The sequence below is a fragment of the Salmo trutta genome, chromosome 35 (assembly GCF_901001165.1).
Source record: "Salmo trutta chromosome 35, fSalTru1.1, whole genome shotgun sequence".
NCBI classification, from domain to species: domain Eukaryota; kingdom Metazoa; phylum Chordata; class Actinopteri; order Salmoniformes; family Salmonidae; genus Salmo; species Salmo trutta.
In genome coordinates this window covers 41435323-41451521 of record NC_042991.1, presented here as the reverse complement: position 1 = coordinate 41451521, position 16199 = coordinate 41435323, and the positions used below count along the sequence as shown (strand labels likewise).

Below are 16199 nucleotides of genomic sequence, written 5' to 3'. Positions count from 1 at the left end.
ACACCGAGAGACACAGAGAGAGACAGAGAGAGAGACAGAGAGAGAGAGACAGAGAGAGACAGAGAGAGACAGAAAGAGAGAGACAGTAGAGAGAGAGACAGAGAGAGAGAGACAGAGAGAGAGAGACAGAGAGAGAGAGAGACAGAGATGAGAGAGAGAGACAGAGAGATAGAGAGACAGAGAGATGAGAGAGAGAGAGAGAGAGTCAGAGAGAGAGCAGATAGAGAACAGAGAGAGAGCAGAGAGAGAGAGACAGAGAGAGAGAGAGAGACAGAGAGAGACAGAGAGAGACAGAGAGAGAGACACAGAGAGAGACAGACAGAGAGAGAGAGAAACAGAGAGAGACACAGAGAGAGACAGAGAGAGAGAAACAGAGAGAGACAGAGAGAGAGACAGAGAGAGAGAGAGACAGAGAGAGAAGAGAGGAGACACAGAGAGAGAGGAGGCACAGAGAGAGAAGACAGGAGAGAGAGACACAGAGAGAGACAGAGAAAAACACAGAGAGAGACAGGAGAGAGAGACAGAGAGAGAGACAGAGAGAGAGAGACAGAGAGAGAGAGACAGAGAGGAGAGAGAGAGACAGAGAGAGAGAGACAGAGAGAGAGGAGACAGAGAGAGAGAGAGAGAGAGACAGAGAGAGAGACAGAGAGAGAGAGAGACACAGAGAGAGACAGAGAGAGAGAGAGAGACAGAGAGAGACAGAGAGAGAGAGACAGAGAGAGAGACACAGAGAGAGTCAGAGAGAGAGAGAGAGGCAGAAAGAGAGGGAGAGAGAGAGACAGAGAGACACAGAGAGAGACACAGAGACAGAGAGAGAGACAGAGAGAGAGAGAGAGAGAGGCAGAAAGAGAGAGGGAGAGACACAGAGAGAGACAGAGAGAGAGACACAGAGAGAGAAACAGAGAGAGAAAGAGAGACACACACAGAGAGAGAAAGAGAGACACACAAAGACACAGAGAGACATGTGTTAATGTATACAGTGGGGTCCATAATTATTGACAAAATAAATCATTCAAATAGTGAGCAATATTGCTCCAAAACATGGAAATTATATTATATTATACCAATGCAAATGCATTATAAAGAGATTTTGTATAACAAGTAATCAAAATGATTGACACCTCTTTTCAATACCTTTCAATACCTCACCTTGAGGATAACGGCACTGAGCCTTTTCATAAAATGTTTTATGAGTTGGAGAACATTGGGAGGGATCTTAGACCATTCCTCCATACAGAACACCTTGGGAGGGATCTTAGACCAGTCCTCCATACAGAACACCTTGGGAGGGATCTTAGACCAGTCCTCCATACAGAACACCTTGGGAGGGATCTCAGACCCTTCCTCCATACAGAACACCTTGGGAGGGATCTCAGACCATTCCTCCATACAGAACACCTTGGGAGGGATCTCAGACCATTCCTCCATACAGAACACCTTGGGAGGGATCTCAGACCATTCCTCCATACAGAACACCTTGGGAGGGATCTCAGACCATTCCTCCATACAGAACACCTTGGGAGGGATCTTAGACCATTCCTTCATACAGACTCCTTCCAGATCCTTGATATCCTTTGTCTGTGCTTAAGGACTGACCTTTTCAATTCAAACCACAGGTTTTTAATGGGTTTCAAAACAGAAAGCACGTACCACCACATTTAATCATGGCAAGGCGACTGGAAACAACAACCGAATAGTAGTAGTTATTCCCTCTGTAAGGCAATGAAACAGGCAAAACATCAGTACAGAGACAAAGTGGAGTCGCAATTCAACGGCTCAGACAGGAGACGTATGCGGCAGGGTCTACAGACAATCACGGATTACATAAAGAAAACCAACACCATCGCGGACATCGACGTCTTGCTTCCAGACAAATTAAAGAACTTCTTTGCGCGCTTTCAATCAATCCCTATCCCAGTCTGCTGTCCCTACTTGCTTCAAGGTGTCCACCATTGTTCCTGTATCCAAGAAAGCGAAGGTAACTGAACTAAATGACTATCGCCCCGTAGCACTCACTTCTGTCATCATGAAGTGCTTTGAGAGACTAGTCAAGGATCATATCACGTCTACCTTACCTGACACCCTAGACCCACTTTAATTTGCTTACCACCCCGAATAGGTCCACAGACGATCCAATCGCCATCACACTGAACACTGCCCTATCCCATCTGGACAAGAGGAATACCTATATAAGAATACTGTTCACTGACTATAGCTCAGCATTCAACATCATGGTACCCTCCAAACTCATCACTAAGCTTGAGGCCCTGGGTCTGAACCCCGCCCTGTGCAACTGGATCCTGGACTTCCTGACGGGCCGCCCCCAGGTGGTGAAGGTAGGAAACAACATCTCCACCCCACTGATCCTCAACACTGGGGCCCCACAAGGGTGCATTCTCAGCTCCCTCCTGTACTCCCTGTTCACCCACGACTGCTTGGCCAAGCACGCCTCCAACTCAGTCATCAAGTTTGCAGACGACACAACAGGTGGTGAAGAAGGTGCAACAGTGCCTCTTCAACCTCAGGAGGCTGAAAAAATGTGGCTTATCACTGAAAACCCTCACATACTCTTACAGATGCACAATCGAGAGCATCCTGTTGGGCTGTATCACCGCCTGGTACGGCAACTGCACCGCCCACAACCGCAAGACTCTCCAGAGGGAGGTAAGGTCTGCACAACGCATCACCGGGGGCAAACTACCTGCCCTCCAGGACACCTACACCACCCGATGTCACAGGCTGGCAACAACCACTAGAGCCACTACCTGTTCACCCTGATTTCATCCAGAAGGTGAGATCAGTACAGGTGCATCAATGCTGGGACAGAGAGATAAAAAAATAAATAAAAGCTTCTATCTCAAAGCCATCAGACTGTTAAACAGCCATAGGCGGCTGCCTAGCTACAGACTTAATATCATTGGCCACTTTAATAAATGTAACACTAGTCACTTTAATAATGCCACTTTAATAATGTTTACATGTGTCGCATTACTCATCTCATATGTATTTACTGTATCCTGTATCCTTCACTCTCTATTCTTTACTATCTATTGCATCTTAGCCGATCTGTCGCTGCTCATCCATACATTTTATACTTATATATTCTTATTCCATTCCTTTACTAGATTGTGTGTATTTTTTGTTTGGACATTTAGACATTATATTGGCCATTTGGACATGGTTCACTGACTTTTGGTTTTGCAACCTGACTTCCTATGATAATATGTGGCAAACGGACATAACATCCTGATTTTGTACGTTCCAGACTAACGTGTACCATTTGGACGTAACATCTCGGGCTGTTGGCGGTCGGGCACCCAATTCAGCTGCATGCCAGGTAGGCGAACTGTTGCCATTTTGAACCATTTCATGTGTCTGAAGGTACAAACTCTGCCTTCCCGGCCCAGAGAGCAAGTCAAGTGCACTATAAGTCTACCGCTGGCCAATCAGATGGCTCAGATGACTGTGTCTGCAGTAACGTAGCAGCCATAATGAAAGCTATAGCAAAGTTTATACTGTGAGATTTCAAAACGTTTAAAACCACGACTAGAGAGAGACTGTCAACGAATACAGCAAAGAGCTGCCGTGACATTTCAAAACGTTTAAAACCACGACTAGAGAGAGACTGTCAACGAATACAGCAAAGAGCTGCTGTTTTAATGAGTGACTTCATGTTTCAGTTCTTACTCAGCACTGTCAACAGTTTGTATTCAACACTTTTATAAACCTATAAAATGTGCGTTCTTCCTATTTCCACTCAGCGCTACAACAAGCACTGCAGCACTAATGAATGAATGAGTGAGTGGGAAAGTGTTTCTATAGGCTTACGGCTCGGGTCTTTTTTGATATCGAGGAAAATTCATAGGAGTAACAACATGAATTTGTGCATGAGGCGTTACGACTCGAGTTTCGTCATCAGCTGGAAGACTGTGTTCCTTTTTTGGTCAGTGGAAAGGCAGAGTGGAGGGATGTTGAGAGATGGAAAGTAATTATTTAAATGGTCAGTGGAAAGGCAGAGTGGAGGGATGTTGAGAGACGGACCCTCAGTCTGCTGCTCTCCCCCTCTGGTAAGGCTGACCATCAGATGCAGGCACCATCAGCCCAGTAAAAAAAAAAAAAAGTAATAATTTAAATGTATGCTCACTAAGCTGTGCCTCACAAGTAATACAACAGTGGGTCTATTACCCGTGTGATTATATAGCCTACCTCAAATTTTGAAATATAATTTTAAAAAATGGTCCGGAACAACAATGCATTGCCAGGGCAATTCAAGCAAAGCCAGTATGCAGTGATAATGTAATGGGCCTATAACTTACTGCACAAAGCTCATTGCTACAGTACTGTTTTTAATTGGTTAATGTTGCAAAGGCTTACGTTTTCTAAGTCATGTTAAAACAAATCTGAGCGGTAGATCTCTGCTTATATTTTGACTCAAAGTGATCTTGACTCAAAACAAGTTGGTAACTACAGTTCTAGAGTTTTCCCTGTTAAAACCTCTTTGGGCTAGGCGGCAGTATTTTCACGTCCGGATGAAAAGCGTGCCCAAAGTAAACCGCCTGCTACTCAGGCCCAGAAGCTAGGATATGCATATAATTGGTAGATTTGGATAGAAAACACTCTGAAGTTTCTCAAACTGTTTGAATAATGTCTGTGAGTATAACAGAACTGATTTGGCAGGTGAAATCCCAAGCACAATCCATCCAGGGGAATTTTTTTTTGAGGTCAATGTTTTCCATTAGTTTTCTATTGTAAGCCCTTTTTAATAGGAATCTGCTTGCAGTTCCTATGGCTTCCACTAGATGTCAACAGTCTTTAGAAATTGGTTGATGTTTTTCTTTTGAGAAAGGATGATGTAGTCCTGTTCTTTCCATGTGTCACTCAGATGGACTCAAGTCTTTTGGTGCGTGCGACCTGGAATGCGCTTCACTTTGTTTTCGTCCGGTATTGAACACAGTATATCCTGTCTTAAATTTGATCGATTATTTACGTTTTAGGGTACCTGAGGTTGGTTTAGGAAAGTTGTTTGAAATGTTTGGACCAAGTTTCCAGGTAACTCATTAGATACTTTGTAGTCATGTTGGGCGAGTTGGAACCGGTGTATTTTCTGAATCAAACGCGCCAAATAAATGGACATTTTGGGGATATAAAGAATGAATTTATTGAACAAAAGGACCATTTGTGATGTATCTGGGACATTTTGGAGTGCCAACAGAGGATCTTCAAAGGTAAAGCATGAATTATATCGTTATTTCTGACTTTTGTGTCGCACCTGACTGGTTGAAATATGATTTTCATGTGTTTGTATGCGGGGTGCTGCCCTCAGATAATCGCATGGTCTGCTTTTGCCGTAAAGCCTTTTTGAAATCTGACACTGCGGCTGGATTAACAAGAAGTTAAGCTTTATTTTGATGTATTACATGTATGTTTTGTGAATTCTTATTATGAGTATTTCTGTTTTTTGAATTTGGCGCGCTGCAATTTCACTGGATGTTGTCAAATAAATCCCGTTACCGGGATTCGAGCGGGAATGGGGGTGAAGGGATCCCTAACAGGGATCACTGTGGAAACACTTTGTTGTTTTTATGGATTTTGTCTTGTTGCTTTTTGTTCTATGTTGCTCTGTCTGTATGCTACATCTTGCTTGTCCTATGTTGCTCTGTCTTTATGCTATGTCTTGCTTGTCCTATGTTACTCTGCGTGTGCTCACTGCTCATTGATTGTCAATATTGTAATTGTTTTTAATAACCTGCCCAGGGACTGCGGTTGAAAATTAGCCGGCTGGCTAAAACCGGCACTTTTTACTGAAACGTTGATTAATGTGCACTGTCCCTGTAAAAATAAAATAAATAAACTAAAAAATAAACAGGTTCAATGTTTCCCTTTACTGTGGCAATTGTGATCAAATCAATGTAATATTAGCCACTTTCCATGCAAAATACAGAAACAAAATGAACTATGCAATATATTTTGTTGTAGGCAGAACACATTGGAGTCGGATTCTATTGCATTGACACGCATAATCAATCAGAGCTGCAGTATACCTATATGCAAATAGACCATTGCCATATATGGATCTGTGCCATTCACTTTGAACTGGACTGTGTTTACAGCATGAGCGGTCATGAGTAGATGCACTTGTTTTGAGATCAAAGCGAGAGCTGCATGTAGCCACGTGTGCATGTTTTGTTCATATCCTTTGCTAGTTAGTGAGTTATTAGCCCAGTTATAGATCATTCGTAGTCAGCGATAGGGGAGTGATTGGCTCCTACAAAAGCACAAAACGTGTTTCTTTTTTGAAGAGCGAGTCAGGTAAAGAGATCATTTTTTTGTCTTAAAGGGGCAGTGTTGTATTTTGAGACAGGCTTGAATAAACTAAGTAGCCAATAGGCAGAGGGAAGCATAATTTTCTGATTCTCTGTAATAATGGTATGAGAATAATAATTCATTTTATTTTGTAAAGTGGTTTCTTGCATCAAACAACAACAATGTGAGTCACCTCTTTGTTTGAAGGACAAGTGGATCAACAGATTAATGTCAAGCCCTGCATTTCTTTCTTAAAAAAAGCCTACATTGAACACCACACATTGGCTGATACTGTAGGCTAAATGATAGAACAGCTATTTCCATGTTAAAATATTATGGGATGCATTTTCTGCATTGTTTTTGATGGTAAGCCACTCTGGTAGGCCAACATTATGATCAACTAGACACAATAGCCTACTTGGCCACTGTTAAAACTGTAACTTAAAGAAGGTACAGCCTCAGTAAACGCGCAGTGGAAGTTGCACGTAATTTTCACAACGTTCAAGTTTGCGCTCAGCAAAAAGTGCAGAATTTTCTTTTTTTAAACATTGACAAGTTAACATTTAGTCCATTTAGAATTTTCTATGCCTGATGTGGACATAACATAGGCCTAATGGACAAATAGCCTAAAAAAAGACCTAAATATATCCATACTGCTCTTTAGTAATGGATAATACATTTAGAGAAATTGTGCAAATCCTTCTTTAACCTGTTTGGGCTAGGGGGCAGTATTGAGAATTTTGGAAAAAATATGTGCCTATTTTTAACTGCCTCCTACACCAACACAGAAGCTAGAATATGCATATTATTGTTCAGGTTTGGATAGAAAACACTCTGAATTTTCTAAAACTGTTTGAATGGTGTCTGTGAGTATAACAGAACTCCTATGGCAGGCAAAAACCTGACAAGGTTTCATGCAGGAAGTACCCTGTCTGACGAGTCGTGCGTCTTGCATCTGTTTATTGAAAAGTAAGGATCTTAGCTGTAACGTGACAATTCCCAGGGCTCCGATAGGCTCTCAGAACCCGGGAAATACCTGAAGGTTGACGAGGCAGCCTCAGGCTGAAACGCATTATCGCCTTTGGTAAGTGGCGGATCAGAGGACCTTTGAATGAGGCGCGTGCACGATTCGCTCCTGAGGAGAAATTTAATTCGGCTGTTTAGGCTCATTGCATATTCCCGGTCGGAATATTATCGCTTTTCTACGAGATAAATGGCATAAAAATTGGTTTTAAACAGCGGTTGACATGCTTCGAAGTACGGTAATGGAATATTTAGACATTTTTTGTCACGCCAATGCGCCATGCGCGAGACCGTGATGTAGCATTCTGATAGTGTCTAGAACTCACGAACAAAACGTCGCTGTTTGGATATAACGATGGATTATTTGGGACCAAACCAACATTTGTTATTGAAGTAGAAGTCCTGGCAGTGTATTCTGACGAAGAACAAGCAAGGTAAGAACATTTTTCTTTTAGGAAATGTGATTTTGGTGGAGGCTGACCTGGGTGGGTGTCTAAATAGCTAGCCCTGTGATGCCGGGCTATGTACTTAGATTATTGCAAAATGTGCTTCATCCGAAAAGCTATTTTAAAATCGGACATATCGAGTGCATAGAGGAGTAATGTATCTATAATTCTTAAAATAATTGTTATGCTTTTTGTGAACGTTTATCGTGAGTAATTTAGCAAACTGTTAGTAAATTCCCCGGAAGTTTGCGGGGGTTATGCTTTTTCTGAACGTCACATGCTAATGTAAAAAGCTGTTTTTTGATATAAATATGAACTTGATTGAACAGACATGCATGTATTGTATAACACAATGTCCTAGGTGTGTCATCTGATGAAGATCATAAAAGGTTAGTGCTGCATTTAGCTGTGGTTTGGGTTTATGTGACATGATATGCTAGCTTGAAAAATGGGTGTCTGATTATTTCTGGCTGGGCACTCTGCTGACATAATCTAATGTTTTGCTTTCGTTGTAAAGCCTTTTTGAAATCGGACAGTGTGGTTAGATAAAGGAGAGTCTTGTCTTTAAATAGCTGTAAAATAGTCATATGTTTGAGAAATTGAAGTAATAGTATTTCTAACGATTCAAAAATCGCGCCACTGGATTTCAGTGGCTGTTACGTAGGTGGGACGAGTTCGTCCCACATGCGCCAGAGAGGTTAACCAGTCTCCTCCCCTTCATCTACACTGATTGAAGTGGATTTAACAAGTGACATCAATAAGGGATCATAGCTTTCACCTGGATTCACCTGGTCAGTATACGTCATGGAAAGAACTTGTGTTCATAATGTTTTGTAAGCTCATTGAAGATCATACCTCTTCCTGCCAGGTCTTGACTACGGTGACACAATTTACCAGAATGCAGCAGCCACTACTCTTTAACCTCTGGATGTCGTCTACCAGTCTGCTGTACCACAGGTGAGAGTAAAGTCAGTTTTTTGTCTGTAATATATTTTCCGTTATGTGTCAAACCCCAGTAAGACTAGCTTGTCACCATTAGCGTCGGATAATGGGGATCCTAATCAAATCAGATCCTCATCCAGAATCAATAGATTGGCCGGTCCTCATTCAAGTCAGGTAGAACACCTCATTACTCTATTTTAGTTTACAAAGGTAAAACTAAACTAACTAACTAACAAACTACACAAGCTTCCCACCTACGTCACTTCAATGTTCAAATGATAAAATATGAGAGAGACACCAAACCCGTTCCCAGGGACGATTAAATCTCCAAGTTCCACTAGTACGTACCGATGTAGGTAAATCCGCTTTCAGTTTTACTGGCCCCCATTTTAGGTCAGTTTAGGACTAATATCCTTCATCATGACTCTATGGTGCCTCTAGGTCAGTTTAGGACTAATGTTGAATGAATTTTAGGAGAAATGCAACTGTTTGGATTGAATGTAATTAACTGTATTTGAAGCTGTGGTGTTCATTGTCATTTGTAGTTGATTGTATTTGTATTGATTATTTTGAATGTGTTGTATCGACGTCCTCAGGGTACCATTGTAAATGAGATCCTGGTCTCAGTGTGTTCCCATGAAAAAAATACAAGTTTAATTAATACAAAAATATATAGAATATATTGGCTTAAACTATTGTAGAGTTTCTGCACCTAAATATAAACAGCACCTGCACACAAAATGAGTCCCTATATCTGTCAAGAGTCAAGCATATCCAGATAAGCCAACCACTATCTTGTGGCTGAAAAGATTGTCACAGGAGGAGGAGGAGACTCCCTGACATGTACCTGAGGAGGAGGAGCAGGAGGGAGAGGAGGAGGAGGAGGAGGGGGAGGAGGAAGAGGAGGAAGAGGAGGAGGAGGAGGAGGAAGAGGAGGAAGAGGAGGAGGGGGAGGAGCAGGGGGGAGAGGAGGAGGAGGAGGAGGAGGAAGAGGAGGAAGAGGAGGAGGGGGAGGAGCAGGGGGGAGAGGAGGAGGAGGAGGAGGAGGAGGAAGAGGAGGAAGAGGAGGAGGAGGAGGAGGGAGAGGAGGAGGAGGAGGAGGAGGAAGAGGAGGAGGGAGAGGAGGAGGAGGTGACTCCCTGACATGTACCTGAGGAGGAGGGAAAGGAGTAGGAGGGGGAGGAGGAAGAGGAGGAAGATGAGGAGGAGGAGGAGGAGGAAGAGGAGGAGGAGGAGAGGAGGAGGTGACTCCCTGACAAACTGACATGTACCTGAGGAGGAGGAGGAGGAGGAGGTGACTCCCTGACATGTACCTGAGGAGGAGGAGGAAGAGGAGGAGGAGGAGGGGGAGGAGGAGGAGGAGGTGACTCCCTGACATGTACCTGAAGAGGAGGAGGAAGAGGAGGAGGAGGGGGAGGAGGAGGAGGAGGTGACTCCCTGACATGTACCTGAGGAGGAGGAGGAGGAGGAGGAGGAGGAGGAGGGAGAGGAAGAGGAGGAGGAGGAGGTGACTCCCTGACAAACTGACATGTACCTGAGGAGGAGGAGGAGGAGGAGGAGGAGGTGACTCCCTGACATGTACCTGAGGAGGAGGAGGAGGAGGAGGAGGAGGGAGAGGAGGAGGTGACTCCCTGACATGTACCTGAGGAGAAGGAGGAAGAGGAGGAGGAGGAGGAGGAGGAGGAGGAGGAGGGGGAGGAGAAGGTGACTCCCTGACAAACTGACAGGTAAATGCTGTAGGAATGCTCAACCGGTGTCGCTTATTCAGCCGACAGAAACTTTCAATCGATTTTCCCCGTTAAGCGAGTCAGAGTCGGAGGCCGAAACTTCTCTGGTCTCTGCTCCTCCCGTTATGGGGTCTGAGACGCCGAAGCCTCCCACCATTAGCTCTGACAAATTGAAAACCCTAGTCATTGGCGACTCCATTACCCGCAGTATTAGACTTAAAACGAATCCTCCAGCGATCATACACTGTTTACCAAGGGGCAGGGCTACCGACGTTAAGGCTAATCTAAAGACGGTGCTGGCTAAAGCTAAAACTGGCGAGTGTAGAGAGTATAGGGATATTGTTATCCACGTCGGCACCAACGATTTTAGGATGAAACAGTCAGAGGTCACCAAGCGCAACATAGCTTCAGCGTGTAAATCAGCTCGAAAGATGTGTCGGCATCGAGTAATTGTCTCTGGCCCCCTCCCAGTTAAGGGGAGTGATGAGCTCTACAGCAGAGTCTCACAACTCAATCGCTGGTTGAAAACTGTTTTCTACCCCTCCCAAAATAAAGAATTTGTAGATAATTGGCCCTCTTTCTGGGACTCAGACACAATCAGGACCAAGCCTGGCCTGTTGAGGAGTGACGGACTCCATCCTAGCTGGAGGGGTGCTCTCATCTTATCTACGAACATAGACAGGGCTCTAACTCCTCTAGCTCCACAATGAGATAGGGTGCAGGCCAGGCAGCAGGCTGTTAGCCAGCCTGCCAGCTTAGTGGAGTCTGCCACTAGCACAGTCAGTGTAGTCAGCTCAGCTATCCCCATTGAGAATGTGTCTGTGCCTCGATCTAGGTTGGGCAAAACTAAACATGGCGGTGTTCGCCTTAGCAATCTCACTAGAATAAAGACCTCCTCCATTCCTGTCATTATTGAAAGAGATCGTGATACCTCACATCTCAAAATTGGGTTACTTAATGTTAGATCCCTCACTTCCAAGGCAGTTATAGTCAATGAACTAATCACTGATCATAATCTTGATGTGATTGGCCTGACTGAAACATGGCTTAAGCCTGATGAATTTACTGTGTTAAATGAGGCCTCACCTCCTGGTTACACTAGTGACCATATCCCCCGCGCATCCCGCAAAGGCGGAGGTGTTGCTAACATTTATGATAGCAAATTTCAATTTACAAAAAAACAAACAACAACGACGTTTTCGTCTTTTGAGCTTCTAGTCATGAAATCTATGCAGCCTACTCAATCACTTATTATAGCTACTGTTTACAGGCCTCCTGGGCCATATGCAGCTTTCCTCACTGAGTTCCCTGAATTCCTATCGGACCTTGTAGTCATCGCAGATAATATTCTAATTTTTGGTGACTTTAACATTCACATGGAAAAGTCCACAGACCCACTCCAAAAGGCTTTCGGAGCCATCATCGACTCAGTGGGTTTTGTCCAACATGTCTCTGGACCTACTCACTGCCACAGTCATACTCTGGACATAGTTTTGTCCCATGGAATACATGTTGTGGATCTTAATGTTTTTCCTCATAATCCTGGACTATGGGACTACCATTTTATTACGTTTGCAATCGCAACAAATAATCTGCTCAGACCCCAACCAAGGAGCATTAAAAGTCGTGCTATAAATTCTCAGACAACCCAAAGATTCCTTGATGGCCTTCCAGACTCCCTCTGCCTACCCGAGGACGTCAGAGGACAAAAATCAGTTAACCACCTAACCGAGGAACTCAATTTAACCTTGCGCAATACCCTAGATGCAGTTGCACCCCTAAAAATTAAAAACATCTGTCATAAGAAACTAGCTCCCTGGTATACAGAAAATACACGAGCTCTGAAGCAAGCTTCCAGAAAATTGGAACGGAAATGGCGCCACACTAAACTGGAAGTCTTCCGACTAGCTTGGAAAGACAGTACCGTGCAGTATCGAAGAGCCCTCACTGCTGCACGATCATCCTATTTTTCCAACTTAATTGAGGAAAATAAGAACAATCCGAAATTTCTTTTTGACACTGTCGCAAAGCTAACTAAAAAGCAGCATTCGCAAATGGAGGATGGCTTTCACTTCAGCAGTAATAAATTTATGAACTTCTTTGAGGAAAAGATCATGATCATTAGAAAGCAAATTACGGACTCCTCTTTAAATCTGGGTATTCCTCCAGGGCTCCATTGTCCTGAGTCTGCACAACTCTGCCAGGACCTAGGATCAAGGGAGATACTAAAGTGTTTTAGTACTATATCTCTTGACATAATGATGAAAATAATCATGGCCTCCAAACCCTCAAGCTGCATACTGGACCCTATTCCAACTAAACTACTGAAAGAGCTGCTTCCTGTGCTTGGTCCTCCTATGTTGAACATAATAAACGGCTCTCTATCCACCGGATGTGTACCAAGCTCACTAAAAGTGGCAGTAATAAAGCCTCTCTTGAAAAAGCCGAATCTTGACCCAGAAATTATTAAAAACTATCGGCCTATATCGAATCTTCCATTCCTCTCAAAAATTTTAGAAAAAGTTGTTGCGCAGCAACTCACTGCCTTCCTGAAGACAAACAATGTATACGAAACGCTTCAGTCTGGTTTTAGACCCCATCATAGCACTGAGACTGCACTTGTGAAGGTGGTAAATGACCTTTTAATGACGTCAGACCGAGGCTCTGCATCAGTCCTCGTGCTCCTAGATCTTAGTGCTGCTTTTGATACCATCGATCACCACATTCTTTTGGAGAGATTGGCAACCCAAATTGGTCTACATGGACAAGTTCTGGCCTGATTTAGATCTTATCTGTCGGAAAGATATCAGTTTGTCTCTGTGAATGGTTTGTCCTCTGACAAATCAACTGTAAATTTCGGTGTTCCTCAAGGTTCCGTTTTAGGACCACTATTGTTTTCACTATATATTTTACCTCTTGGGGATGTCATTCGAAAACATAATGTTAAATTTCACTGCTATGCGGATGACACACAGCTGTACATTTCAATGAAACATGGTGAAGACCCAAAATTGCCCTCGGTAGAAGCCTGTGTCTCAGACATAAGGAAGTGGATGGCTGCAAACTTTCTACTTTTAAACTCGGACAAAACAGAGATGCTTTTCTAGGTCCCAAGAAACAAAGAGATCTTCTGTTGAATCGGACAATTAATCTGGATGGTTGTACAGTCGTCTCAAATAAAACTGTGAAGGACCTCGGCGTTACTCTGGACCCTGATCTCTCTTTCGAAGAACATATCAAGACTGTTTCAAGGACAGCTTTTGTCCATCTACATAACATTGCAAAAATCAGAAACTTTCTGTCCAAAAATGACGCAGAAAAATTAATCCATGCCTTTGTTACTTCTAGGTTGGACTACTGCAATGCTCTACCTTCCGGCTACCCGGATAAAGCACTAAATAAACTTCAGTTAGTGCTAAATACGGCTGCTAGAATCCTGACTAGAACCAAAAAATGTGATCATATTACTCCAGTGCTAGCCTCCCTACACTGGCTTCCTGTTAAGGCAAGGGCTGATTTCAAGGTTTTAATGCTAACCTACAAAGCATTACATGGGCTTGCTCCTACCCATCTTTCCGATTTGGTCCTGCCGTACATACCTACACGTACGCTACGGTCACAAGACGCGGGCCTCCTAATTGTTCCTAGAATTTCTAAGCAAGCAGCTGGAGGCAGGACTTTCTCCTATAGAGCTCCATTTTTATGGAATAGTCTGCCTACCCATGAGAGACGCAGACTCAGTCTCAACCTTTAAGTCTTTACTGAAGACACATCTCTTCAGTAGGTCCTATGATTAAGTGTAGTCTAGCCCAGGGGTGTGAAGGTGAATGGAAAGGCTGGAGCAACGAACCGCCCTTGCTGTCTCTGCCTGGCCGGTTTCCCCTCTCTTCACTAGGATTCTCTGCCTCTACCCCTATTACTGGGGCTGAGTCACTGGCTTACTGGTGTTCTTCCATGCCGTCCCTGGGAGGGGTGTGTCACTTGAGTGGGTTGAGTCACTGACGTGGTCTTCCTGTCTGGGTTGGCGCCCCCCCTTGGGTTGTGCCATGGCGGAGATCTTTGTGGGCTATACTCGGCCTTGTCTTGGGACGGTAAGTTGGTGGTTGGAGATATCCCTCCAGTGGTGTGGGGGCTGTGTTTTAGCAAAGTGGGAGGGGTTATATCCTACCTGTTTGGCCCTGTCCGGGGGTTTCATCGGATGGGGCCACAGTGTCCCTTGACCCTCCTGTCTCAGCCTCCAGTATTTATGCTGCAGTAGTTTATGTGTCGGGGGGCTAGGGTCAGTCTGTCACATCTGGAGTATTTCTCTTGTCTTTTCCGGTGTCCTGTGTGAATTTAAATATGCTCTCTCTAATTCTCTCTTTCTCTCTTTCTTTCTTTCTCTCGGAGGAGGACCTGAGCCCTAGGACCATGCCTCAGGACTACCTGGCTTGATGACTCCTTGCTGTCCCCAGTTCACCTGGCCGTACTGCTACTCCAGTTCCAACTGTTCTGCCTGCGGCTATGGAACCCTGACCTGTTCACCGGATGTGCTACCTGTCCCAGACCTGCTGTCCCAGACCTGCTGGAACCCTGACCTGTTCACCGGACGTGCTACCTGTCCCAGACCTGCTGTTTTCAACTCTCTAGAGACAGCAGGAGCGGCTATGAAAAAGCCAACTGACACTTACTCTTGTGTTACTGACTTGTTGCACCCTCGACAACTACTATGATTATTATTATTTGACCATGCTGGTCATTTATGAACATTTGAACATCTTGGCCATGTGCTGTTATAATCTCCACCCGGCACAGCCAGAAGAGGACTGGCCACCCCTCATTGCCTGGTTCCTCTCTAGGTTTCTTCCTAGGTTTTGGCCTTTCTAGGGAGTTTTTCCTAGCCACCGTGCTTCTACACCTGCATTGCTTGCTGTTTGGGGTTTTAGGCTGGGTTTCTGTACAGCACTTTGAGATATCAGCTGACGTAAGAAGGGCTATATAAATACATTTGATTTGATTTGAGGTACCTGAGGAGGAGGAGGAGGAGGATGAGGTGACTCCCTGACAAACTGACATGTACCTGAGGAGGAGATGACATGTACCTGAGGAGGTGACTCCCATCTGTGGTATGAGCTGTTGGTCTCTGCAGCTCTCCCGTCCGGGTACGAGGCGTTGGTATGGAGGTGGGTGGGGGTTCCCGTCTACGTCCACCAGGAAGGGAGGGGGCATGAGGTGTGGTGCCTGCTGGGTCTGCTCGTCCAGCACGTAGTTATTAACATCCCGGATCAGCGGGCGGTAGTCAGTATGGAAGAACATCTGGTCCGCTATCTGAGAAAGGGATGGGAGGTAAAGATTTGGTTTGTAGTGTAGATTTGTTGAGTAGTTTTACAAAAGGTTGCAGACTAGTACTATAATAATAGTAGAAGTAGTATAGTATCATAGTAGTATCGCAGTAGTATAGCAGTAGTAGTTGTATAAGTAGCATATTATTGTAGTAGTATAGTAGTAATAGACGAAGCATAATACCGTAATAGTACATTTTACATTTTTACATTTTAGTCATTTAGCAGACGCTCTTATCCAGAGCGACTTACAGTAGTGAATGCATACATTTCATAATTTTTTCCCCCCCGTACTGGTCCCCTGTGGGAATCGAACCCACAACCCTGGCGTTGCAAACACCATGCTCTACCAACTGAGCCACACGGGTAGGAGTATCATTAGTGTATAGTATCATAGTAGTAGTAGTAGCAGAACCGTTGTAGTAGTAGCAGCAGCA

The 16199-nt window shown here is 44.3% G+C and overlaps 1 protein-coding gene across 1 annotated transcript in view; it reads right to left on the bottom strand.

Annotated features, from left to right (window-relative positions):
• phip (PHIP subunit of CUL4-Ring ligase complex) overlaps nucleotides 1–16199 on the bottom strand; it is a 116720-nt gene that overhangs the window by 43162 nt on the left and 57359 nt on the right. Inside the window, exon 18 of the mRNA XM_029734460.1 lies at nucleotides 15523–15748. Coding sequence (XP_029590320.1) covers nucleotides 15523–15748 — 226 coding nt within the window. The remainder of the gene's footprint in view (nucleotides 1–15522; nucleotides 15749–16199) is intronic.